Source organism: Cephus cinctus, unplaced genomic scaffold (genome assembly GCF_000341935.2).
Source record: "Cephus cinctus unplaced genomic scaffold, Ccin1 Ccin1_scaffold1184, whole genome shotgun sequence".
In the NCBI taxonomy this organism is placed as follows: domain Eukaryota; kingdom Metazoa; phylum Arthropoda; class Insecta; order Hymenoptera; family Cephidae; genus Cephus; species Cephus cinctus.
In genome coordinates, this window is record NW_014333664.1 from 1,501,821 (window position 1) to 1,529,156 (window position 27,336).

At 39.7% G+C, this 27,336-nt stretch overlaps 1 protein-coding gene and 2 long non-coding RNA genes across 6 annotated transcripts in view; 1 reads left to right on the plus strand and 2 right to left on the minus strand.

The window, feature by feature from the left end:
* The window catches only part of LOC107272534, a 66,520-nt gene that overhangs the window by 18,295 nt on the left and 20,889 nt on the right, over positions 1–27,336 (plus strand). For 3 of the 4 annotated variants that reach the window (XM_025089716.1, XM_015749767.2, XM_025089719.1), the window contains exon 3: positions 22,537–22,701. The exons of the other annotated variant lie outside the window; for it this stretch is intronic. In XM_025089716.1, the coding sequence (XP_024945484.1) occupies positions 22,537–22,701 (165 nt within the window). The remainder of the gene's footprint in view (positions 1–22,536; positions 22,702–27,336) is intronic. 4 annotated transcript variants of the gene reach the window in all.
* LOC112495045 lies at positions 3,061–5,098 on the minus strand. The gene is made up of 3 exons (XR_003061207.1): positions 4,821–5,098; positions 4,464–4,703; positions 3,061–4,118 (listed from the first exon to the last, which is right to left on the minus strand). It is a non-coding gene; the product is annotated as an uncharacterized LOC112495045 (long non-coding RNA).
* On the minus strand, positions 6,983–10,714 carry LOC112495046. Its single transcript, XR_003061208.1, has 3 exons — positions 10,415–10,714; positions 7,370–7,680; positions 6,983–7,302 (listed from the first exon to the last, which is right to left on the minus strand). It is a non-coding gene; the product is annotated as an uncharacterized LOC112495046 (long non-coding RNA).

Genomic DNA, 27,336 nt, shown 5'->3' on the forward strand with positions numbered 1-27,336 from the left:
TACTTCTTCACCCCCCCCCCCTCCACCCCATTCTATTCTCTGGGCTCATGGACATATCATTGGAATTTCCATGTACTTTACATTCACAAGGTGAGAAGTCTTCTCTGCGAAAATGTTACATTTCTTTCCATATTTTTCCTCCCTGCTTTTTCTGTTTTACCGACGGCGCGAATCCCTAATTTCCCGCTGAAATGCGTACAAAAAAAGGGTAGGAGAGGGTAAGTCTACCAATAAGTCGTAGGAGTGTTGTAGATTTTTAAAACTCATCCTCTCACGCAAACAGCCCATTAACCCCTAAATCCAAGGGTGCGTCAAAAGTCAGACGGCGATAACAGGGGATAATAACAGAGCGCTCGCAGCGCCGCCAAACGGAAATATTTTGCGAAGCAAAGCCGATAGACTTTAACTCTCCTTTCTCCGTGCTCCTCGTCTACCTACGGGTACTGATTAACGTGAAGTTGATTGATGAGGCTGGATATACGTCGCGCGACCAATCATCTACCACCGTGAGATGCTGAGCTGCTTCAGACTTTTTTTTTTTCCCATAATCAATTAAATCCAGTGACTAGATTGGCCGTTCGATTATTATCAGAGAACGTAGCCCTGCAATGGCCCCGATATCCAGGACTTCTGGCTGACGGGGCGAGAAGCGCTACTACTAATACTCTTACTGTTGCTACTGCTGTTGCTGCTATCGCTATCGCCACTACTAATACCACCACCACCACCGGTTAGTCCAGAACTGCGCAGACTTCCAGAATCTAGACTGGTGGTCGCAGTGCAACTGATGACGTAATGGAATACAGAAGCACAATAGCCTGTATCTAGGTCGCGATGTCAGTACCGCCAACCAGGGCAGATTTTGCTATGCTTTTCGCAACGAATACTACAAATACCAGGCAGTGCACTTTGACCCTTGAAAAATGATTATCAGCGTCAATTATACCGGACGTTTCAAGTTCGACAAACATCCGATGAGATTTCTCGGGGGAAACGGTGACTATGGATTCTGGTTCAGCTTCATTTTGAAAAAAAGTAAAATTACTTTTATTTATCAGCCAACTTCGCTACGCGGTCGCAAAATGTATTCAGAAATATTATAAGCAGCATTTTCAACGAAAATTGAAGTCCAACCTTAACTTTTCCCATCTTTCCCGTACGAATAATCTCGTTCTCGCGAACTCAAATACGTGGCAGGAACGTACGAGTATGGGGGAAGAAAAATGTGTGTAGCTACATACTTTACATACCCGGAATACCTGATATCTTAATAATCTTGGCGGACGGTATGGGATCAAGAAAAAGTATCGAAGCAGCTGCGCCACGACGGCATAAGGTATTAGAAACTCTCCCTTAAGTTAGACATTTATTTTTCGTCCGTGTAACAGCCAGGGGAGGTACTGGTCTTATACATAAAAAAAAGTGGAGCAACGTACGTACCTCTGGTGTAAAGTGAGGCGCGCGTTCAGGCTTAACCGTGTTCAAGCCTATGGCTGAACCCTTTGCGACAACCCCTGTTTATAATAAGCCATCTATACAGTGTATATTGAACAGCCAGCTTGGGTTACGTTCACCCCATATCGTACATGCCACTGGATCGGCCTAGTTTTATCCTATAAAGTGATATAGGCATACTATATGTATATATAATGTTTTTCATGGCTATATGGTACTGTACATATATACACCTACTATACGAATATATAGGAAGGCAGCGCGTATCACTGATAACGCTGCATTCGTTTTCGAGAAAAATCCAAGTAAATACAATGTGGAAAATCCTTTGCCTGATGGGATATGCATATATGCATTTGTATACGTATGGATAGGCATTTACGTAAGGGTGTGTATATATAGGTATAGGCATAGGATAAGTGCCTGCGCAGACTTTGCTTTTGGATGAAAATTGTAAAGTTTTTTTTTTCCTTTCAAATGAAATTTCCATGTAAATATTCATATTGAAAATTTGTTATCGGTACGGTTATGGGGTTTATTACTGAAAATTGCACTATCTAAATTATACCGGTTTCAGTATTACTTTGATCGGATACAGGTTGCGAATTCATGGAAGTGACGTATTATGGGTTACATTTTCGCTTGTAGGATTTGATTTAGCTAATTGACTAAGAAATTAATTGCTATTAATACGATTAATTTAGCGATTTGTATGATAGGTTTTCTTGGACATTAAACTGACAGCTATGCGTGCTGATGTTGATTATTGATTTGGAATTTTGGTTAAATTATAATTTAGACGTAATTGCTGATCCCGAACGGGGATTGATTGAGAATGGATTTGTCGTAATTGAAAAAGAAATTTTTTAATATAAAACAAATATTCATCTTGCCTATCCGAGATGTCAATGAGTATCAGAATAGGCTGATAAAATTGTATCGTCAATAATCAATTTTGATTATCCGATGCCGCAAGAATGTTTACTAATGCAAAATTATAATTACAAATCAACACCCAGAATTTTGTTGGGTTTTCAAAAGGTCGTAACGCGGTTATTGGTTTTCTTATCGATATTCGTGTTCGCTCGTTATAGGTACGCCCAAACGATTAGATTCATCTAGCCACAGCGCCATGAATAAACCAAAAGTAGGTGGAGGATTGGTACAGGTTGCTAGTACGAGATGGGGTTGTCAGGGTCGGTAAGAAATGTCACTTTGATCCCTCTTACGTCATAGCCATTTCCTACAGGAAATTCACCCTTATCACTGCGGATTCGGATTCTGCGCGCAAAAGTCCAGCGCGATCTCGTCACGGGCAAACTGTAGCTTGCGAATCCAACGACTAACTCCCACTTACACGTATTTTTCACTCTGCCACTTCTTGCCAGACCATCTCAAGGCGCTATCACAACGAACGCTGCTGACGTCGAGCGTCGTCCTTTTCGTTCGCCAGTGCCGCTATGAAACTTGAAAATTTTTTGAAAATTTTTTTTTATCAATACTAAATTTTTTAATTTCTAGTCACTCCGTACACGCGGTACTATCGCGTGATGGTGGATATTATTATAAATATTGGTAAAATTTTACGAGTCCAATTTGCACGGTATAATTTTAAGGATTAAAAACAAGGGTTTTTCGGTGTAAACATTATTCCTTACTCTGGCCATGCTTCGAAACGATTCATGTATACTTGCTAAAGTTACAGGAACAGGAAGTTAACCGGGGTAAAAGGAAGCGGTAGAAGGTTGAGAGTTATGGAGTGGGCTCCCATGATCAGAACGGTTGGTAAATAAATAGAATCGAGTAGCGAGAAAAGTTTTTCCCTTTTAAAGAGAATGAAACGAGCGGCGGAGTCGTAGTGGAACGAGTGGGCTGGAATGGCCGAGTAGTAAGGGGATGCAGTGTAGGACCCTAGGGATTTCTGAGCTCGTATTTCAATGAAACGGATAAGGTTGCGCCGGCGACGTACCGAGGGCAAGAAATCGCAGAGTTGCGCCATTACGCGACAAAAGGGAAGTGAGGAAAATTCAAGCGCAGCAGAAAACAGTACGATACGTATTTCAAGTAACTGATCGTAAACGAGAACCGTGGCAACGATGTCTAGCCCATACATATGCCGTGTCAACATTATTTTTTATCCCTCGTATCATTAATTTAAATCCAAGCTATCGCGAGAAACTTCAAAGGCTTTCGAATACGCCAGGGATACACGTGAAAAGGACTTTCGCGTAAGTAGATACGTCTGCAGTAAGCGTACACATATTTATAGTACGTGACTCAGCCGCGAGAGGCGCCACTCGATTTATCAAACTTCATATGAACTCTGAGTGAAGTGAAGTTGTCTGCTTCGGGGGGCTTGGGTGGACTCGATGGCTTCGCGAAGAGAGGGTTTAGTCTCGCCCTGTAACCACCGACCCCTTGTACATATATGCAGATATTACATAGACTCCACGTACATACAGTTGCACATAAGATAGGCAACTATTGGACTGCCATCTAGCGTAAACTTTTCTCATAATCCGGCGTACGTCATACAGCGAATTTTTCGGGGAATTGAAGCTGAATATCGAACTCGGTACAGGGTTAATTTTCCGCCTTCGACCTCGTTCTCATGTTGACGTCATATAACTTCTCAGCCGGTACGAAACTGATGTGTACGTGAACTAAAATAAAAAAAAAAGAAGGTGAACCCAAAGTAAAAGACAAAACACACAGAAAATATTGGGACTCTGAACAGTATGACTGTCCCGGCTTTAATCTTGGGACGCTTCAAAGTGAAGCTTGCCGAATATTAGTTTCCATTGAGCATCGAAAGGTACCGGCGCAATTCTTGTATCCGGTAACGCGGGTCTCTCGCTTGAGAATAAAAGATGGTAACGAGAAACACTTGAGCCGGATGCTGGTGATGGTCCAGGACAACAATGGCTCATCCAGGACTAACCGAGATAATGGATAATGGGATAGTCAGAGGTTGACAGTAATTTAATTTCTCCAAGTGAAAGACGCACCAGGGACTTGGATGGAGCAGCAGCATCCTCAGTACCAGCAACCTCAGGTGGCTCGAGTTAAGGATGTCAAAGTCCATCCTTGTACGGTTAACCATCCTGATATAGTATATTCCAGTGCGATACAAAGTCTTCGGCGTCCTTTAGTACCCAGCGGTATTGATTCGCCAAAGAACCCTCTGCTTGTGGACCATGTTCGGATGTTCGCCACTCTTTATCAGTGCTGGCTCCGGTCTCCTCCTCCTTGACAGAAGAAGAAGAAATATAGTGGGGATACGAAGGAGAAGTTAGGTGGGAGAGGAGCCCATGTCAATCCTGTCTCTTGATTGGACGCGAGCTCCCCTACTACAAATTCCTTACCCCCTCCTGTCGGTCCCCTAATAGTAAGCGCACCGCACCGTCCAGAAGGATCCAATAAATTTGACCAATGACTAAGGTCACTCTCTCATTGTCCTATACAGAAAATTCACGAGGATCAACCCGAACCCGATCGTTTATCTTCGAGTTTTCTATACCGCCCTTATCAATCGTGATCCTACGAATTTTTTATCACGAGTAAACGTCACAGGCGAGACGTATACCGCCGGTGCGGAGTCTGCGTATCCTCGCACCTCGTTTAATACGAAGGCGTACGTAGGTACACGAAGTTACACGAAGTTAGCCAGAGCCGATTTTACATGCTGTAGGATTATGACGTAGCGTAGGTAAAAGCTTTCGACGAAACGAGGAGCGGAGGCGGTTCAAAGCTTAAACCTGAACGGGGAGCTTATAAAGCTTGAATGAGATAGAGAAGATACAGAGTTATATATATACGCACGTGAGGTTACGTTGGGTTAGGTTAGATTACGGATGAGCAGTGACAAGCGCAAGTTCACAATCTGAATATATATAACCCAACCTTAACTTGAGTCATATGTTTGAAACTTGAAAAGAAAAAAAGTTTTCATTTTTTTCGTACATTGCGTACGAGCTTTTTTGCCTTTGACGTTCACTTATTTTATTTATATGACGTCCGACTCTCGCCATTAAAGTTAGATGAATCATTGCAATTCCAACTGTCATTATAGGTTATGTCATGTGTTGTTAACGTTGGGTACAACGTCACGTGGGTTTATGTGAATTACCCTTCCAATTTCCCGGGTAATTTAAAAAACTTTGCAAATTGCATTCAATTTACAAAGTTTTATAAAATATTCTCGTACGTGATTCCCGTCTACCTTATACGTTATACAGTATCTTGCGTCCCTCTATAATACTAGTTGGGATTGCTAGGGGTGTATGTACTATGCACTGTTAGAAACTAGACTAGGATTTAATCCAACGGGACAATCACGAGAGAGTAAGGCACAGGAACTGAATGAATATAGATACGTCACAGTGTGTCTCTGCTTACATACTGTACGCCTATACATGCATACGTCATATATGTAACATCGTATCGATAATCATTCTAGTTAGAATCACACTAGATAATTCCCTAGGACGTTGCTCCTCTCTAGAGTTCCTACCTCCAATTATAAAATAATACGACGATCGGTCCACAATGTAAAATTGTTCCTAAGCACCGGTGGCGCCACCATGAGGAAATATTCAAGAACCACAGTCATATGGTATATCGTTCCAGCTACGCACAAGGGCAGCTGCTACCCCATTTACGACTACCCTTTCAACTACCCTTTTACTATTTCTCCCTTTACTTCCGTCAGGAGTGCTGTACCACATTAAGTATACCGGCAGCCTCGCGTCGACGCATCGCTACCGAATATGACAGTCGAACAGTCTTTTGATAAATTCAGCTTAAAATCTTTTAAATCAAGCTAAATAGCCATTAGGATATTTAGCCACGGTAACGGCCGCCAAGGGACACTATCTATGCATAATTACATGTGTTCAATAGGTGTAACATTGCTAAGTACATTTTTTTTCTTGTCTTACATCTAGCATATTTTATCGAATTGTTACTTAATGATAATTATCTTCATAAAGGTGTATTACTTGTACGATAATAATATTTGCGATTATATATACACATGTCTGATGCATCTACTTACGATTAATAGTTCATGCCTGTTTACGCTCTGGCGCCGATTAATTAATTATTCGAACCTTGAATTACTCCGGGATTCTAGGCTCTCTGTATTAGAATTACGATATAGGTATAGTAGATTTACTTGTGCACACCTCAGTGCGCTCACATTAGATTCGTGATACGCACATTGACTAGTGCATGGCCGTTGATCGCTTGTGCGTGTCATTTTCCCTGGTGACCCTCGCACTTTGAATCCTAATGTCACGATTTGTATTCATAACGAACCATTGAATTTTTTATAATTGCCATACACCCCCTCTGTCATTCACTTCTGTTCAGCCTTCGTTCACTCACGGGAATCGCGATAAAGAGTTGAGAGTTACCGATAACACGGGTACTGGGATTAACATATGTTTTGGTGAGCGCGTAAATATTTATAGGCACGAAAACAAATATGGATAATTATTAGCATTATATATTTTTTTTTCGACGATTCAGATTGCCAGTAAAATTCATTTCAGAATGCGACTATTTGGCAGAGATATTCAGTGACAAGCCTTTCGCGGCTTTAGGTATGAAATTCAAAATATACTTCTCGTGATACCAGTGATATACACGGAAAATGATGTTCGCTGTGCTAACGCTTTAGACGTGAAATTAAATTATGCGAGAGCAGTAAGTTCGACTTAAGGAGCTTTTTGAGGGGGTAAGAATGGAATAGGGGGAGGCTAAGGTTAACTGAAATAACATCAGCGAATCACTTGAGGATACCAGGAGCTTTCACGAGGAGTGTCTTGAGGCTTCATCGTTTACCTGGTAAATAAAAAAAAAAAGTTAAGGACAAACTGATGTACACGTAATTGAAGCAATACTGTGATACCTGTGTTGGCGGTTTCTGAAGGTGTCCAAATATTTTCTACAAAGAATGATCACATTCTGGGGTCTGGAATCTCATGTTGAAATCACTTGACAGAAGTCCCACGTTTTCCATGAAGATTGATTGGACGTGGAGGCTCGTTGAATTTACTCATCCACCTTTACCTCGACATGGTCCTCGTTTCCTGCAGGTCTCGTTCCGACCATCCTGGTTTACCCGTCGGTCCTGGTCCTGGTCACCCTCGTTTCCTCTGGCCGGCTGCCCACAGCATCCTGGTTGACGCACAGCGGTCCACTGGTTCCATCGTCGTAACCCTACAACGGACACTGTGATTAATTATTGTTCGGTCGTCCGGCAAAGGGCGAATACATAAGAAATTCCGTTTCTGCCGTAATTTGCCGTATGTGTTTGCATGAACTTCCTTCTCTTCGATTATTCCTCCGCATTCGTTTTTTTTCTCCTCATTTTTTATTACCACCGATATCATCTAAATTCACCTTGACCAATAATCAAGAAACCGGAATGTTAGTGCTTCTTACGCTTATATTGGGTTAGAATTAGAAGTCAGATAATTTCATTGAACCCCGGTCAGTCCAAGGTGAATTTTTTAATAAGTGAATTAAATTCTGAATTAATTATAAAAATGTAATAAATTTTCAATTCCGAAATTATTCTCATACGCAACTGAGTTTAATGCCGATTAAACCCAATACATTTTGGTTGGTTTAGATTCCTAGATTATTCTGGGTTAGGTTAGGTTCCGTGCCTAAACCTTCACATATTCAATGGACGGCAAGATTAATTGTTTCAAAACTAACGTATCCCTTTGAACAGTACGTACTGGCTCACCGCAGTAAGTCTATCCTATTCCGACCCAACTTAAGATACCACCACGTCAGTTTAACGGATGTTTAGCAAATTCCGACTCATGAGCTTTGCCGTTGTTTCTCTTAAAACTTCACAGAATTCATATCGGCCTGGTGTAAATATATATATTATTTCGCGGCGAATTTCAAAACTACAATCGGTCCTACCATTTTTCTTCGGATCCTATGGGATACAAATTCAATACATACATGCCGCAAGGCGATTTATAGTATTGCTTAAAGTTACAGTTAGTGCAAGAGCGTTACGTAACGTACGATACGGGAAGTAGAAATCGAGAAGAAAAAGGATCAAGAGATACATAGCGATAGAGAACGCAAGACAAAAAGTTTATACTAAGAGATAGTAGGTACTGTCGGCTTTTAAATATATCTATATATGCTCTGTAAAGACGGCAGTAGAAAATACCAGTAATCGGTCAGCCAGACGAGATTGCCAGTAGTTACCGAAGATCCTATAAAATAATATTACATTTTACAATCCCACGAGGATTGCTTTAAAGTTGGAATTGTCTGTCTCCTTCAAGTGAGCACTGTCACGCAAAAAAAAATAGAAAAAAGACCGTAAACCGTAATTAGGGCTGATTCTAGTTTAATTTTGTAATTAATAATAAATAATTGTCCTGAACTCCCGTTAAAAAATTGTCCAATTGCGCGTAGTCGTTGCTAAGCAAATCACGTGGCTTTTCGATCAGTTGACAAATGTCGGGTTATCGATTCTGATCGTACAAGCTGAGTGCAATTCCACGCTCGGTATACGTCCTTCGAATTTGTTGCAGTATGCATGCTATTGTAAAGCTCACGAATTCGAGTCGTGCTGCACAATTGCAGTTGACACAGCGGACTCGTTACGAGAATCCTTCGTAACACGAAACAGTCAGCGCAAAATTAGCGGTTGTCCGACGTGTTCGGTGCGATCATTGAAAAGCACATCACATACCCTTGGGATATGAGAGAAATACAGGAACTGGAGCAAGCAGTGAAAATAGAACGGAGTTGTCTTTGGAAAAATCATTTTTGAAGTTTTTAAAATTTTGAAAAGATAAAAAAATTTTTTTTACAAAGGAATGTAAGACACTGCGAGGATTAAAAAAAAAGGGTTTTATCGCTACTGTAAAGATATAAATATTGGGTTCGGTAAAACTGTTGGATGAAACAGATAAAAAAAAGATTAAAAGTGAAGTACTGCGCCCGAATTGTAGAGACTGCGTTTACATGGACACGTACCGTACGATATAATATATGCTATATATACCTTCTATAGTACACATATATGTATACACCATATGCGAAAGAGGACTCAGTACGCAGAACGATGCATACTGTGAAATGATAGTGCCTCTTCGCTGGCTGAAAGCAATTTCCGGGTTTTCCTGTTGTTTGCTCGTCGCAAACTGGCAACTTAGTACGGGTGGTAAAACGATATTCTTTTTTCTTTTTCATCTCAACAATTCCACATGTGAAGCGGCACCTATCTATTTTTTACGTGACAGACTGTTTGAAATAATTGGATTAGCAACGAGAGCGAGAAACAACTGTGGGTTATTAAATTTGATTTGTGCGGTATATAAATATAACAAACGACCGCCAAAGCGAATGGATCTTGCTTCTTAGAATTCTGCCGACCTGTTATTGCATTGATGTATTATAACAATACACGATATATTCCTGTGGTACTTTGTCCACTAGAGAATTAATGAGAAGCGTTCTGCAATGTAATGTTCTGGTATAAATTGCTTGTTACTGGTCCTAGTGGTTAACGAGGGTTATCATGGGATAAATTCAGCACTGAATTCACGCGACGCGGCTATTGACATCTGTGAATTGTTCCCTAATAGTGTAATTTATGATTATGCTAAATAGAGTTAAAGAAGTTATGTTACGTATCATTCGGGATTGATCTTAATTGCATAGCCACAAATTTTCTGTCCCTTCTCTATTTGCTACTGACAAAGGAAACTTTAGGGAAAGGACGCTCTGCCATAATTCTTTGGAAAAATGATATTTCTAGTCAGGCCAGATGGTGTATTTTTCGTTATAAATAATTGTCCTTTCTCCTCTTTCTTTTTCCTCGGGCCGACAAGAATAATTACAGAATGTATCTCGAGCTCTACTCTACTCTGGGCTTCTACTGTCTTGCATTATTAATGAAACTCCTCCTCACCTGCTTTCCTTTCATCTCCGTCTTTCTTTCAACCCAAGAGAATGTAATAGGCAGTTCGCTGCTGACATCTTGAAATTTCGTTACCCTCTGTTGAAATTGAACGACCGCAGAACCACTGTTGTAAGGTGGAATTGATATTGTCCCTTGATATTCTATACGCTATGTGTCCGAACGAGACAGACGCGATACGTATTTTTAAGCTGACAATGAGTACACACTACACTCCAAAGAACATGGTACCAAACTTCGAAATGCAATCAGCCTTCGGATGGAGTCCAAGAAAATACTGCAATCTCACGAACTTTCTCATTCGCCCGGACGTTGCGGAACAAGTAAATAAAGTCGTACGGGACGTACGTGCCGAGGAGGTACGAACGAGATCCTGGCTTTCGAGGTATTCTTAATCATCGACATAACGTGAAAATCTCGGAACTCCCGGAGACAATAAAAATCAGCACAGCCGTTAAACTGAATCACGAAGCGCATTCAGCGCCACAGCTGTCGAAGCGGCCAGATTCGTAACTCAAGACTAGTGAGCCACAGAGCACGCAGTACGTAGTATCGTATAGCATGATAGTACAGATAGTTCGGTGTACTTTAGCACGAGGATGCTCGACAAATAGAAGTGCAAGGAAAGAAAAAGAAAGGTAATGGCGAAGAAGAGAAAAGTGGAAAAGCGAGAAAGTTTTCATGCTTGGGATAAAGAATAAATTTCTAGCAACTTCGGCAGCTGTCGCCAGAAGGCTGACGTGTTGCAGCGTCTTGTCGTATATTAACTATACATATACTATTATTAGTCACGGGTGAATTTATCGTGAGCACGGATTATCGTAACGATGGTTAATTTCGAGTCTGACGATTCTGGAAACTGTGAGGGAAGACCTGAGAATAAACAGCGCTGGAAGTGACGATCCTCCTGAATTCTGTAAGTTTTCTAACCTTATTTCAGTCAAGTCAGTTGTCATCTCGACGAGGAGTTTAATGTAATTAACTAACAAAGACGTCCTATTAAATCCGAATAATTTGATGGCGTGAGACTCGGCTCTCTTTAAGCATAAAGCAAATAACTAAGGTTGAAGAATATCAAAACTGCAACCTTATATATTTGATAATAAGAATTTCGCCGTGTTGCTGATACTCAAATTTCTCGTTATGTCCATGTCAAGCATACCTGTCTTTATACATATAATAAGAGAATGTCAAAGTATAAGGCAGATAGAGACAGACAGGCGGATGTCATTAGTAAAAGAAAATGAAAAATGTCAATTCTGCGGAGAGTCCGTGTAATTTCGAAATATTACACCATCTGCACCAATTATAGAATTATCGATTGAATCCGCCAGAGAAATCTAATAACGTTGGTAACTACCAAAAGAGGAAAGTCGAAGGGAGGCTGCCAGAAGTTCGATATCGAAGCCAGTAGTACCAGCCACCATATTGGGTACGAAGTTATCCATTTCTAATTATAATAATTAAAGGATCTGATACGAGAATTCCTAGCATAGAAGTTACGGTGGCGTAACAAGTGACACAGACGTTGAATGTGACAAGATGGCTGCCCTGTCTGGCGTTACTGATGTAAGCGCAGATGGCGCCATATTATATCTTTACGGTAATGCGCATCCAGATGAATGAAGCTAATTCGAAATGAAATGCAATTCTGGGTGCAACGACCGAGACTGTAGTTATCAGCGTCTATGGCGACCTGCCTCGACACTTTCCTCTTTATTCTCTGGTAATTAATGGCACTCCAGCGTCGAGTGGAAGTCATGTTTTCTCGAGGCACGTGGATCTTGGGACAAAGAACGATATATGTTTTTCAGTTTAGATTGAATTCAGTTAAATTGTACCTGAAATACAAAACCAAGCACCAACCCGATATCGGGCGAGAACGAGGACTCGATTAAAATGCACTTAGCTCCTACACGCTACCGACTGTGCACTCCATTAACGGATAATTAAGCTAATTTTCAAACAAACCCCATTTGGGACTTTGGGTAAGGCTCGAAAGAGATTAGCGTTAACCGTTATTGTAAATCTTAGATTTTAAACTTCCCTGGTTAATTCTACTTTTTTAATTATCATTGTAAAAATAATTTTTTTTCTTCCTTAGATACAATCATCGATATTAAATGTCTCTCTTCGATTTATTTTTTTTATCGAATGCCGACTCCATTGGATGCCTGAGGCATGCGCGGCTGTCATTTAATTATCTTTGTTTTTCACATCAGAATTTTTCTACCGTGATTAATTAAATTTCAGGATATTTTTTAAACTTGTTTCTCCTTTAAATTCTGTCGACGAGAGTAAGGTACGGAATGCTCTCCGGCCATTCATTTACATTTTAGTGAGATCTTTGAGGGTGGTACGATGGGGTAACGTTTTTAATTTCTGAAAACAATTTTTGTTGGAAAAAATATAAACCAATTATGAATCACGTTACATATTGCTCGAATAAGTAATAGAAGTAAAGACGAATATATATTACCGATCTAAACGCGAGTAATAAACACCATACAAACTTCAAAATTTCCCTCAGTCAGCATATTCACAAAAACTATGTAATCAGCGTTCAGAAAAGCCTTGTGACACGTAATTAAAGTGCATCCTTGTCAAAACTGAGCTTAGTCCCCGCATTACGGAGAACCGACAGCACGTGAATATTTTCATTGAACCATGAAATTAAATTTTAAAATCCATCTTAACACATTCTGTCATCTTTTACATTGACTACCAACGCGAGTCCTCTTCCATTAAAAAAAAGACATTGTATACAGTCGACCCATGAAATTGTCATGAACCTTTACTTACCTACACCCCCTATAAATCCTTCTAACTAATAATCATTAAAGTAACACTAAAATTCTATACAACCTAAAAGATTATATCTTCTCCCACAGGAACCCTAATTCAATAGACGTGGCCGTCAATAGGAAGCAAGCCAAAGGTTATGGCGGAAGGGAGAAACACAAAAAATGTATAAGTGGGTACGAAGCAAGGGTTGCTGACGGAACAAATTTCATCGTCAGCCGACCGCACCTGTCGAGGGGGTGGACTTGGGCTGTAATCAATAGCCAGGCCAATACCTACTACCTAGTAGTAAGCACCAGTCAGTCAAAGCTGGCCTCGCCTGTGTCTTTCCTAGGATTCTCACGTTTACCTGAATACTCAGAATTTCACGTCACTTCTTATACCGGATATCGAAACTCGAGAATTCGTTGCCTAACAATCAAATACGTTGGAAACACGTCATAGTTCAAAGTTCATCACCATTTGTCCCACTATCTTGGAAACTTCATATGTCTTACCGTCCGTCCTACTGTTTGTCTATTCTCACGTCTTCTGTCCTCCCATTTGCATATACCCACTGCACATGGAAATTGAGCGGAAACACGTCAGTTCATGTGGCCTATGGGAGTATAAAGCCGCCATCCGCTCAGCATTGCTTTGTGATCCATTCTCATGTTATCAGTTTAGTCGAAATGTCTGATTAAACCCTGTGCACTGATAGAATAGTCACGAGACTGTGGGAGGTATTGTAATTTGCGTTAAGCGGGAAAATTTGAAATTATCAATGCCATTAGACGAATTTATTCCAACGATTTGTTTGTCAGTAGAAACGACTGCACAATCGTGCAGAAGCTGTTCATACAAATTTCCTTTGACCACATTTCCTAATGTGTAATGTATGCTAATTAGTAATTATAGGGAGGCTGAATTATTTTTTATTATCAAAGTTAGATGAAACTTACTTATAGAACTTCACTAATAGAAAACTTATAGAAATTCACTAATTTTTCATGCGTTTTTCTTTGTATTATACGTTAATGCTCATATACGTTATTGGAGGGATATGTCAGCTAGAATTTCATGCAATAAACATGGTTTTGAATTCTACCATGCATTATTGAGTGAATCTATCGCGTGTCTTGTCTAGCAAATATAACAATGCAATTACGAGCCATTGTTGTTATTAAATTTACGCAATTAGGTGTACGCACAAGCATTATACCAAGCCCAAAATTAATTTACCCGGCCATAATTCATTAACAGTTAAATACCGTGCTAATTGGCAAACCCAGGCCCCTGGTAAATTCATATGGAAAATTGTTGCCTCGTGGATATTAATGAATTATAAAAACGTTTGCTATCGTCTGTTTCGAAAATGCCTAATTAAATATGGCGGTAAGAAAGTTTTGAAAAAAAAAATATATTTTTTGCATAATTTTTTATAAACGTATTTAACGCGTTTCTTGAAATTTCTATCAAGGGTCGCGAAGGTCTTTAGAAATTCTGCCCAGTGATAACAGCGTCCATTGATAATACAGGATTGAGGACAGAGTGACTCTAGCACTTTTGAATCCCATTGTAAATTTCTTTGAATGAAAGTACAGTGCTTTCAAAAAGTAAATGCCCCAGTTTAATCCCACCTTGCACGAGGGCGACAATGAAAGTTTAATATTACCTATGAGAATTGGCACTAAGGGGTTGCTTGGTAAATACCAGGATTCCCTAACTATATCAACCCCTTCGTGTACCTAGCACCTCAATTGTCCACATGCCGAATACTGTGCAGTATCTCACGAAAGCAGGTGTTCGCGCGATAACAGCCGCTTCAGGTTCAATACCTGATTCGAATTGATATACAACCCTTCGGCCCGTTTCCATGACTCATTGTCGCTCGTCGACAGATCCCACGCCGTTCACGATAATTCGAGGTGGTCGCGTATTATAATTGCCACGTAATCGCAACCCTTAGTATATACAGACCCCATGCGATTAAGCATTTATACCGTTTATGACTGGTTTACAGGAAATTCAAAAAAAAAGAAACGAAAAAAATTTGAAAAATATTTTTTATTTTTACTTGAAAATTTATTACCCACTTTCCAGACGTATTCTGAGCGATTTTAATAAGGGTGGTTTTTCATGGGGGTGAATAAGTCGGAATTTTTGTATTTCTTACACGTACACAGAGGATATGAAGATTTTAGGTTGAACGTGTTATTATTATATTTTAGTATAAGCGTGGGGCGAGAGAGATATGCGTAAAAAAATTTTTGTTTGAAAATTGCATTTAGAATTTTTTTTAGCTTTTACTTAGTATTCTTAAAATCCTCTCTTAGGATTCACTTTTTGAACGAAGAAATAATGAAAACTTTTCATTGTGCGAAACCATTTGTCTGGCTTTCTATTCCCTCTCGAAATCCCGTACATGTCTATCCGATGGACGTGCAGCAGGTGCATCTACGTGAAACGTTCATTTATTGTTTCCGAACGTGGAATAGAAATCCACGTCGTGACGTTGCTTGACGAAGAGGGCGCGCGGACGATTGTCTTTCACGAGGAGCAATTACTCCCGGCGTAATGAACGTCGAGGTCAATTTAAAAAGCGTAGGGAACCCTGAGAGTCAGGACGAGGTCTCTTCGTTAGGCGTACGGCGCTGTGTAATTGCTGGCTGGAAATTACCAGCGGGGCCGCAATTAGCTATCGTTTTGTAGCTACGTGGAATATGCGTTTTTGAACTGTATACATATATACATATACATTTTATGTACAAAGGAGGACTAATAATTACAACAAAAAAATCGATTACCATAGTAAAAATTAATTTAAACAATATTGAAACGGCTATTGATATACACTCTACGGTCGACCGAAGCGTCGAGCTGAGAACTTCTCGAATAAAAGAAGGAGAATTAATCAACGATTTTTTATTTCTCTTTTTTTTTTCTCTATTATCTTCCCTTTCTCTTCTTCAAACCCAGTGACTACCCACTAAATTCCCTAGGGTGGCTCGGCTAACTTCATGAATTTTGATAGTGTCCCAAGAATGGCGCTTTTGGAATACGCGAAGTACGGTAGGCAAGGGCTGTTTTGCGTATCACTGTATGAAAAGTGTAGGGGGTCGGAGGGAGTAGGGAGGGATTAAAGGGAAGACAAGAAGAAATGGAGGATGACACTTTCAACTAGTTGGTATCTTTAGGGAACTAACCCTTTTTACTCCGTCAGGTTATTCTCGTGCTATACGTAAGTCTTCGCTTGATCCCCGTTACCTCCTTTAAATTTTCTTTGGCGACCCGTATTCCCCCTTCTTTTATTTTATTTTATTATTTCACTTCGGCTCAACTTTTTCTCCCAACCCCCACCCACCGGAAGAAGCTACCCGGCCGATTTCTTTTTATAGTTATAGGGGTCGCTAACTCAAAGAGAAATTGAGGCTGACCCGACACCGCTTATAAGCGGTTATTATTACCCACTGCCACCCGTTGCTTAGCCCTGTGCTCCCTTGCCGATAATAACGACCTAGGGAATTTATGGTGTTAGGGTCTTTCGACTCGACATGAATTGAGATCTGAATTCGCAGACGCATCTGTTGCAAATTTTCATAGCATAAATAAGATAAATAAAAAGAAAAAAGATTCTACAAATTTTTATATGTAAAACTATGCACGTCTTTGGGTCCGTGGTATGGCTAAACGAATTTATTGAATCAATCTAGGGACATTCAGGTCGTCCCTTTGTTGTTTATCTGCGTTTGGCATTACTTCCTTAAATTTTCCCCTAGCTGTCAACTGACTTTCTGTCCTTTGCATTCCTTCGCGATTTCCATGATTTAAGTTAAGAAATTTAAGGAATTCGAGAAGTTTTCTAGTGAAATAGCTCAGTAGCACGATTGCCAACTGGAGAAACCTCTTTTTCTTATTCAACAAAACTTTCCACCGAACTACCCCTAGAGAAGTGGGTCGTAGATTTGGGTAGTGCTTTTCATGAATTCTTTGAAGGCTCGTAGGGGCGGACGAGACGAGGGGGCGGTTGAAGCAATGAAGAGAAAAAAAAAACTTAAAATAAGAATGGGGTAAACGAAGAGAGATTGGAGTCTGTCTGCGACAGGGTGTGTCTTGGCCCAGGGGGTGGGAGACAGTTCCTGACGCAATTCGGGATAAAGATAGAAGCGAATGCAAAGAATAATAATAAGAAGTAGGAGAGTGGATAAAAAAGAAAGAAGCTCGAATCGCGATATCAAGATGCGGTTGTCAGGGGCGGAGGGCGTGAACATAGAGGGTGTCTACGCAAGTATAATCGGTATCAGTCTACATATATGTATATATATATGTATATATATACAATATAAGGCTAAAATAAGTAGGGGTTGGTGGATTTGAAGCAAAGCAAACATTAACGTCAGCCGCAACTGTCTTATTTATCTCCCAGCTTTGCACCCTTAAGGCCCCGAAGACTTCGGCCCTGATATAGTAATAATTCTTTCCTACGTCTCTTCCATCATCCCCCCAGTGACGCGTGGAGGGTTGATTTCCAGTTTTACCATCGTATCGAAAATTCCGCAAAAGCCCTTAGCAAACAAACTGTAAACGATAATTTTCACGAATATAATTCGATTTTTTTGAGGTTTCAAGCCCCTCCTACACCCCCCTCCCCTATCCGCCCCTGTATCCTTTTATACTCCACTTTCTCCTCTCTCCTATATATAGAGGATATTTTAGCTGCTGCGCTACCTTTCTTAGTAGAATTTTTTTTTATTCTTCTTACAAGACGACCGGTACTCGCCAATAAATTCTCAAGGGGGAGAGACAGAGAGAAATCAAATTTATTCGATCTAGGGCACGAGGGAGAGAGAGAGAGAGAGAGAGGTAGAAAATTCTCCTTGGGAAATGCCTGCCGGAGATTCCCGAAGGGTGGCGATTTTTCACGACGTAATAAATTCTCCACTGTGTTACATGGATATCATATTCAGCAGGGGTTGAAGGAAGGGTGATAACTATTGTTTATTTTTATATTATTTTACATACCCCGCCATCAAACAATCATTACCGGTATCCGATTTTCGTATAATGGATTTTTGTAAATCACATGCTCCGCGCTTTAAATTGATCGGTTAATTGACTTGAATTCAAATTAATGGAATTTCAATGTACGTTTCTACTGATATCGCAAACTCATTCCGTATAGTTCTCACGGTTGTACATGGGCTTCCGTGTCTGCTCGATCCTTTTCACAGTAACGATCCATCCAGATCATTATCCGAATGTACCCATAATGCACTCGTATTTTCGAATTTGGTATATGCTCAAGCATTGCTGCAGTACCAGGCGTGTCTGATACGAAAAAAATTTCGTGAGTTTGATCAATTGACAGATCAAAGCAAAATCACTGTACCTGGTAGCCCAGCTTAATATATATATATAGTGTAAAATGTAGTACTACTATATACCACGAGTCTCCTGTGAGTAATCGTAGTTTCCATTAATTTTTTCATCACTTATCCAATCAATCAGTGTCAACTGCATGACAGTTTTATAGAAAAATTTTTCCTCGTTGATTTTCTTGTTTCCGGCGTTTCCTGTGTAAGAACGTAGAAGAAAAAAAAAAGGGGTTGAGAGTAATGAATATCTCAGAATATTTCGCAACTCCACGAATCCACGTGTACGGGTATCGGTCATTTGAATTATTTCGCCGTATCTTTGGATACGGCCTATAGAAAATTCAAGTGCTCGGAAATCGCAACGGCATATAAAGAAATCGCCCTCCATTTGATACAGTGCCTACCTGCCCGAGGTCTATGTGTCTTCGAGGCAACGATACGTGGGCATCCACGTTGTCGGCGTATAAAAGCGGGAGTGCAGGATTTCCTCGCGAACCCCTGGGGCGCTGTAGTCGCAAGATAGGTTATGACGGTATGACGAAATGCAGTTTGACAACTCCCAGAGGTGTCAAGATCCCGTGGATCGTATAAAAGGTTCGTCGAGGTTTTACATGTATTTTCCAAAAATTTACTACAACGATGAATTTTCGAGCAAACCATAGGAGGCGAGTCGAATATGAAGGAAATAAAATTAAATAGATTTTTCAAAAAGAGCAAAAATATACTTGGAGCACTCTTGAAGCGAGGAAATTGCGAAGAGTGGGGAAAAAAAAGGTAGTGAATATTCGCTAGAGAAAATTGGCGCGTTTACGTGGCGCTTCAGTCTCGAAAGCGTCTCTGTTGTAGCGAAGAAGGTTCTGCAGTTGGTACAGGGACAATGCCATTGTTATTATGGTACAAGGTAATGGGAGCGTTAAGTCGTATAATTTGAACGTCATTTGAATTTGAATGCATCGACCATACGGTAATAGTCCTAATTCCGGACACATGTTTGATCATTGAGGAAGAAAGTAAAAAGTTGTTAATTAGAAAAAAAAAAAAAAAAAAAGTAAACCAAGTATCGATTACGTAACTCTTTTGTCATTTTACAATAGGGTCCGATCAAATTGCGTAACAATGTCAATTACTGATAGTACCTTTAAAAAAATATTAAAATATAAAATCGCCATGCTTCCTTCGGGAAACAGAAATTACCTCGATACTAAATATTAAAATACTTTACGTACAAGCCGTTTCCCGGCATTCCCTGTAACGTCGGCTTCGTACGCTTTATAATTCATTTTCCTGTATCACAGGAAAATTTGATCGTTCCTTCGCCACTTTGATCTGCATCTCTTTGAACGTGCTCGTGGCTGGCTAGTTTGGTATTATGGAGGTTCGTGTAATACGTAATGGATAATGCCCAATACCCGTGCTGATTGATATTGCTACGAATTTATACCGGGTGGTCAGTTTAAAAATCATCGACCTAGGACGACCTGACGGTATTCGTTTTAAAGGCAGAGACTATTTTTATTATGGATCATTTATACTCGTTACGTAACTATGTATGTTGGTACAGGTATTCGTTTATACGAATTCACAAGGAAATTTCATCGGTTTGAACTCTGCTACTAGCAATTCTAGTGATAGCAGCTAGTTGATTAAATAATAATATTACGTACTAGACTACTAGTTGGTACAGTCAAACTGAATAATAATTTACCCTTGGGATATATTACCCTTAACGTAAATATAGATACTCTTTAAATAGATTACCTTTACGAGATTACTTATTAATGATTTTCAGGGTTAAACTTTCATTTTCAGTCTCGTTTACTTGGTTCGACAAAATTCACTGGAACATGTATCTTTGGCTATAGAGTGAACCAGTTATAGGCGCGCGTGTATATGGTTTGGGAATGCATGTGGGTGTAAAATAATTGCAAAGCAAGATCGCCGTTCAATATGCTACAGTAAACAAAGCTTTTTGTAGTACTGTTCGCTTAACGCTAGATGGCGACACGAATTCTGTTTCCATAAACTACCGGCCGCTCGAAATTTATGCATTGAATTAAGAATTTATCTATCGACACTACGAATATTGATTCGTAAATAAGAAAAAAAGGAACGACCGATATTCGGTCGTGCGAATAAAGAATAAGTAGGGTGGAAAGAACTTTTTAACGAAAGAAACCATTTTCAAAGGAGTCTGTATATAAATTTATATATAATATATATATATAATATACACGTACCGTAAATAAATATATATATATATATAAGACAGTAAAGTCAGTACATTCGTATGCTAATTCCGGTAGATAGACTCGAAAAATATGCAGCCCATGGGAAGCCGGAAGCTACAGGCACCGCATAAACGCGGAAGTCTGCGGCCATCGAGTTAGCTATTATATATATATATATACACATATATATAAAGAATACGCGTGGCCCTTTAAGGCGGATACGAAAATTTTCGTAGCTTTCATCGAGTTACCTTTTTTTGTATTTCAGCTCGCTCAGCTTAGCCTGACGAAAGTCATTTAAGGAACGTGACCTGAGAGACATTTGAAAATTCCCACAGGTACCGAAAAAAAAGGACGCACGTATTTCATCGTGCCTTAAATAAAATTTCGCGTTGAATATCCGTCTGAAATATATCGCTAGGTAAATGTAAAAATGATATTCGCGAATTTTCGCCAATATCGTTACAGTTGATAATTCATACTTGATTTCCAATCGTGCGAAGGCGCGAGGTAACGTGATTTTGTGCAATATGAATAAACCTTGTATATATGTATATACATATATATTTATATACGAGTTATACCTGGCAATTCGTTATGAACCAAACTAACTCAATTTACACCGTAGCGACAGTCGCCGACGCGACCACGCTTATATCTCATGAAATGAGACGTCCAGTATTGGTAGCAGTTGGGTGTCTGGATAACCAATTGGCGCTGGATTTATCCAACTAAACTCATGGAGAAGTTCTCGTCCCTGGCAATTTCTCACTAATCAAGCAGTATCGACTTTATTTGTCGCTTCGGTTAGTTTCCATGTAATTCCGAAGGGGTATACCGTGTACGAGATACATCGAGAAGACAGTAGCGGATACGTAATGCAATTTGCCAGAGAGGAATAATATATCCGCGATAAGAAAGATCCAGAGGGACGAATGTTAGGGGGACGGATGACAGCGGATGAGCACGGAAGCGCGTTTCTATGCTTTTCATAGAGATTCACCTGGCAGGAGAGCGAGGGAGAGGGGAAAGGAGTACCAGGTGGGAGTGAGAGAGTTGGCGATGGGGGGAGGATCGAAGGGGAGGGAAGGGCAGTCAGAGAAACGAAAGTTTCATCGAAGCCAGAAGCCCCGAGGACTGGCACGATTGTCTCTGCTAGAAAAGAACGATTAAGCGCAAATCTACGGGAAGGGGCCCCCTCAGGGCCGTATCACTTTCAAAACTGTTCAAAGCCCTGCCTTTGGGCACGATAAGGATGTTTTTGATAAAGATAAAAGATCTAGTCGGAAAAGCGCTCTCAGCGCCATCTATGATGAATTTTCTGGAATACTCTGGAGAAACTGTCGGGACGAATGCGTTGTTTTCCTCGGGAAATTCTCGATCGGGAAACGGAGGCTAGTAAATAATCCATTCCGTGTCGTTCCACCGTGTTACGTGGGTTTTATTTCAGAGGCGCTTCTTTGGCATTTTTGAATTGCCCGCCTTCCAATGGCTGTCTCGAACTCGGAGGTACCTTTATGGCTTTATCGGAAAACTTTCTAGAATCTTTGTTAGCAGGGGTTGTCTGTTCTAGGTAAAAAGAGGAAAATAATATTCGGTGTAATAATGGTGGGGCGTTATGGAATTCGAGATTGTAAAGGAATGATGATAAAATAGAAAAATTATTTTTATTATGAATTTTATAGACAATTTTTATTTATCCTCTTTTTTCGTTTTTTTTATCTTTCAGGCATGCGCTGGCTACTTTACGTTTGCATCGTAACGGCTAGTACTGTGCTGTCCTGTCGCCAGAGCGAATTCCACTGTGGAAACGGTCGCTGCGTCGCTCTGAACAAAGTGTGCAACAGCTTCGACGATTGCGGAGATGGTAGCGACGAGCCACGGCAGTGTTCACGTAAGCACGTTTTTAATTTCACTATAGTTACGTACTATGCCGAAACTGTAGATTCTTAAAGAGGAAAGCCACTTCGATAGTATCGCAGTAATGCGTCCTAGAGTGCCGCTCTTTTATATCGACGGCCAATTGAGTTTCTTGATACGAATGGGATTCGAGGCAGGTACCCAGGGGCGTAGCAATAATTCATCGTTCTCAATGAAAAATCGAGCTTGAATTGTAAGACGATTAAGATTGATGTCCAGATTGTGAGAATGCAGGAAAAGAGAGCGAGGCCCGAACGAGAGAGGCCTAGAAAATTGGGGATAAGAGGGAAAACAAAAATTTCAATGAAAAATTCACGAGGTGGCTACTTTAAATGGGAATAATTGATCTGCCAATTATCATTGAATTTCATTCGTTCTTTATTGCCCTATTCCGTAGACGGTTTTATTTGCTGGATAAATATATGCATATTCCAACGAGTCAATGTCGTATTGCGCAAGTCGTATTTCATTGTGGAAACGCGACCGTACAAAGGCGCCTGTGTTATTATTGCCTGACGCGTATCGCGCGTACTCGACAACAGTTTGAAAACTTTTTTTTCCCAAGTATCCGCTCGTTAATTTTTCTCAGTGCAGTAATCGATCGTCATTGTGCTTCGTTGTAGGATTGACGCGAATCGATTTTTTTTTTTCCATTGGAAACTCAATTCAATGTGTGTCAAAAGGTTCGAGTTTTTTCATTTTCCGTTTTTAGATTACGAAATATTCAAATTGATAACACACGAAGTGACGTAAGCGGCTTGCGAAAATTTTATGACGGAATAAATATTATTTACTCGACTGAGTAACTCGGGAATATCGAATCAGTTAAAATTCCGTGCCAATGTGGTCCAGTGGACTGTGTTGATTTTATTGTGAAAATTTCAGTTATGCGACGGGAGAAACTCCGAAGAATTTTTTTTATCTCATATCACTGATATACCTTTGGGCGATAAGCGCAGACATTAACAAAAAAAAAAGACTTGCTGTGTTCGAAAAATGATTTCATTCCTATTCGATACGAGCCCCTTCTAGTCGGTGGCTGTTATCGGCAGATCGAGATAAATTGGGGGTAGTTCGACTACTGGCATCGGGTGAGAATCGTAGCTTAAATAAATACATAAATTTATGGCATATATAGCACATATCTATATACCATGCTAATGGATATACATAAATTTGAAATGTGAAATGACTATTCGTTAAAATATTTGTAGGATAATATTTTTGAGATAAGAGCGAACACTGAAGTGAGTATTAAAAAATATCTTTTTTTTTAAATATCAAATACAGAAAAAAAAAAGAAAAAATGTACACTTTCCGTTCGGTCCAGAAAACTACGTCATATCTTACAAGGTTCTCTACGGCAGCGCCATCGCACGGGATTCACGGTCATTAAGTATATAGGAAAAGTTTCGCGAAACTAAGACGACTTAATCATTCGCTTTTACCCGTAGAAAACTGCAACTGGAGTTTCGGGGAAATTCGGCAGTCTCCGCCATTTTGATTCCGGTTGTGCATCCGGCCCTGAGTTCCATCCTTGAGTTTGGGCCATCAACAAGATCGTAGCCTTTAATTTTCGAGCGAGAGTGGCGCCACTATTGCTTTTATCTGCCTGTTCCTGTAGTTATATATGACTGCCATAAGCGGAGGGTTCACATATGTCGACTAAACTCGGTGCAATTAACCTTAAGTTACGAGCGACATACCGGCTGGTATTAATCAACGTGCACGCACTCGTGCATGTTCGTAGACGTTCGTCCGTAATCGTGCGTTTTCGTGTATCGTATGATATATAGCGTATCTTATATATATACGCTTATATGCGTGCTTAATGAGGGGAATTTAGTTTTACTGGGTATTTATCCCAGTATAACTTTTGGGATAATGGTTTGGTCAAAACGAAAAAAAAAAACGCTATTTACATGTCGCGCTTTATTTGATGTTTGCGTATTAAAAGAGCTAAAGTATAAATTAGCAGTTACAGTTATTAATATCAATAATTTATGGGAGAATTTAGGACAAAAAAAATTTCTTCAAAATCGCAAGTAAAAATTAAATTAGTCATAGAACTTTCAATTTCTTAATTATCCACTATACGTGTTAATGGGATATCAAATTGAAAGAAGTTCACGAACAATAAATCAAATTTGGAAGTTTATTTGAATTTTCTTTATAATCCACGCAAGTAATTGCTGAAAGTTTAGTGTCGCGTGGATTTTGATAAGAGTTGAAAAAAAAAAATTGATAACGCAAAGGTTAATTTTCCCGGGTCTGCTAGTTATGATATGGTATAACATTATTAAGTAGGCAAGTTGCGTGCGGGTCAGACCGATCCCCAGTTTTGTCTGACAGTTAGTTTACTTTTCTACTTGGGTCCCCTCGAGCTACTAACTTCACACTCGCATACCCGAAATGTATTTTGATTACGAGTTAGAAGACAGTTGACTAAAACAGGGATGATTTAATTAAATTATTAATGACGTAATATTATTCCATCGTCATTTCCTGTAAACACTGGAACGATATAGGCTACTTAAACGGTTATCGTTTGATAGTCAAATCGATAGGAAAGTACGGAGATAGCGGAAATAGAAAATATAATATACGTTATCACTGTGAATTCTGGCCGATTAACGTTGATCCAATTAATTACGCTGCGTTTTGAATTTCAACAGCGGAAAGTCTAGTATTGTATAAAATAATCACACCCGATATAGATTTCCGGCTCGAATATAATTTATTGTAATTTTCCTTGAGCTCTGGTTCCTTATACGTAATTGACTAGTACTTACTTCTTTAAATCGGATTAAAGCCAAAAAGTATATTCATCCCTGCTTGGTAACTCGACCGAATGATAATTGAATTGACTAGACGAAGAGCCCAGGGCTGGGATATAATTAGTAAATTCAAGCACGACGCGGCTAATTGACTAATCCAAAAAAGAAAATCGCAATGATGCGACGCCATTGGATTATTCAGGGGGGGGATTAGGAATGTGCCAAATTGACGAAAATTGGCCGGTGCTTAACCATACTGTACCGTATTATGTATTATATTATGGTATGGTGTACTGGATTTTCGTGTAGCATCGTAAAAGGGCCGTTTCCATGATAACGTCCGAACATTGTTCACTATATAAATGCGCTGTTTTACATACGTATAGTGGCTGCAACGGGTACTGACTATAATAATAAGAATCAGCGAATTTCTATCTTTTCAATGGACTAGACTATAGGTATATGTATATTCTGGTTCTTTGAGCATATATATATATATATATTTATGCAACCTGGCACCAAAAACTTGTAACGCGTTCGTGTGACTGCAGCCTAGTGGAAATGGCGTTAATGGTCAGACGATATGGCATCGCATTAAAACTATGCGCAAAGTCGTATAGAGAGGAAATCTCATGTGGAGTTCACGTCACGTATTTATAAGGCTGAGTTCATTGGAGAGAGAAAAAAGAGGAAAGGGCGGAGGAAAAAAGGATAAGTAGAGACGGTAAATTCGTCAGACTGAGTAAATTATATATTTTTGTCCCTGTAATTTTTTTGGGGCGGACGCCATTTTTTAAAATGATAATTCAGTCTTTTGTGGTTACGAATGAGTCTCTCTGGGATAAAGTATTAAAAGTTATGAATTAGCGACGAAATGAAAAATTAAAATGCGTCAGGCAGTCGTTGCGAGGAAACGTATTTTGATTTTCATTTGAAAAATTTTTTTTTTCGTAATTCCAAAAATATAATTCTCATTGAATTTCCGTTTTAGGTTAACATCCCTTACATCCTCTTAGCAGAATGGAAATATTATATTCCAGAATATTATGTCGTGGATCATGATGTCCTTTGACACCTACGCGTTACGTAATCTTTGAAGAAGTCCTCTATTCAGATCCGGCGACTCTATTTTTCGTTTATCTTCGTTTTTCCTCGGATTCTTTTGAATTCCGTTTTCGTTTGTGAAATTAATTTTTTTCACCGAGCTCACTCGATCTCACTCGTGTTAATTTTTGTTGTAAATTTCTTTTTAATCGAGAAAAAAAAAGCATGAAAGACAGAAACAGAATATGTAGTTGAATTGTAAATAAAATGGATGAAAAAGAAATTGAACTTTGACCTGCGCTAAAAAAAGGGATAAACAAAATAAAAATGAATTGTACGATAAAGTAATGCTCACTGCAGTCGTGTGGCCACTCGACCGTAGTCGTATGAACTCGAATGAAGATAAATTGCTGGGCAGGTAATTCGCGAAGTGGTCGATTTGCATGAGAACTGCCTTAATAGCCGAATGCCAAAGATCCAAGAAACGTCCTAGTCTATTCTGAACTAGCTTTGCTCTCCGCTGAAACATCACCACTAGCTTATACAGACACACACTCTTTTTCGCTGTTCTATGGGAAACAGAAAAATTCGCAAGGCCATCGAGAACTTTTCCGCAAGAACTTTGCACAGAGTTACGACCTTGTTTTCGGCAGTCTCGAACAGAAGGTTTCCTAACCTCTTTGACATCTTCGAACCACGTTCGAGTGCGATCGGATCGTTCCGCGATGCTTAATAACAGCCGCGTGACGTAGCATTGGGGCTCTCATTTCGCGAAAAAAAACAAACAA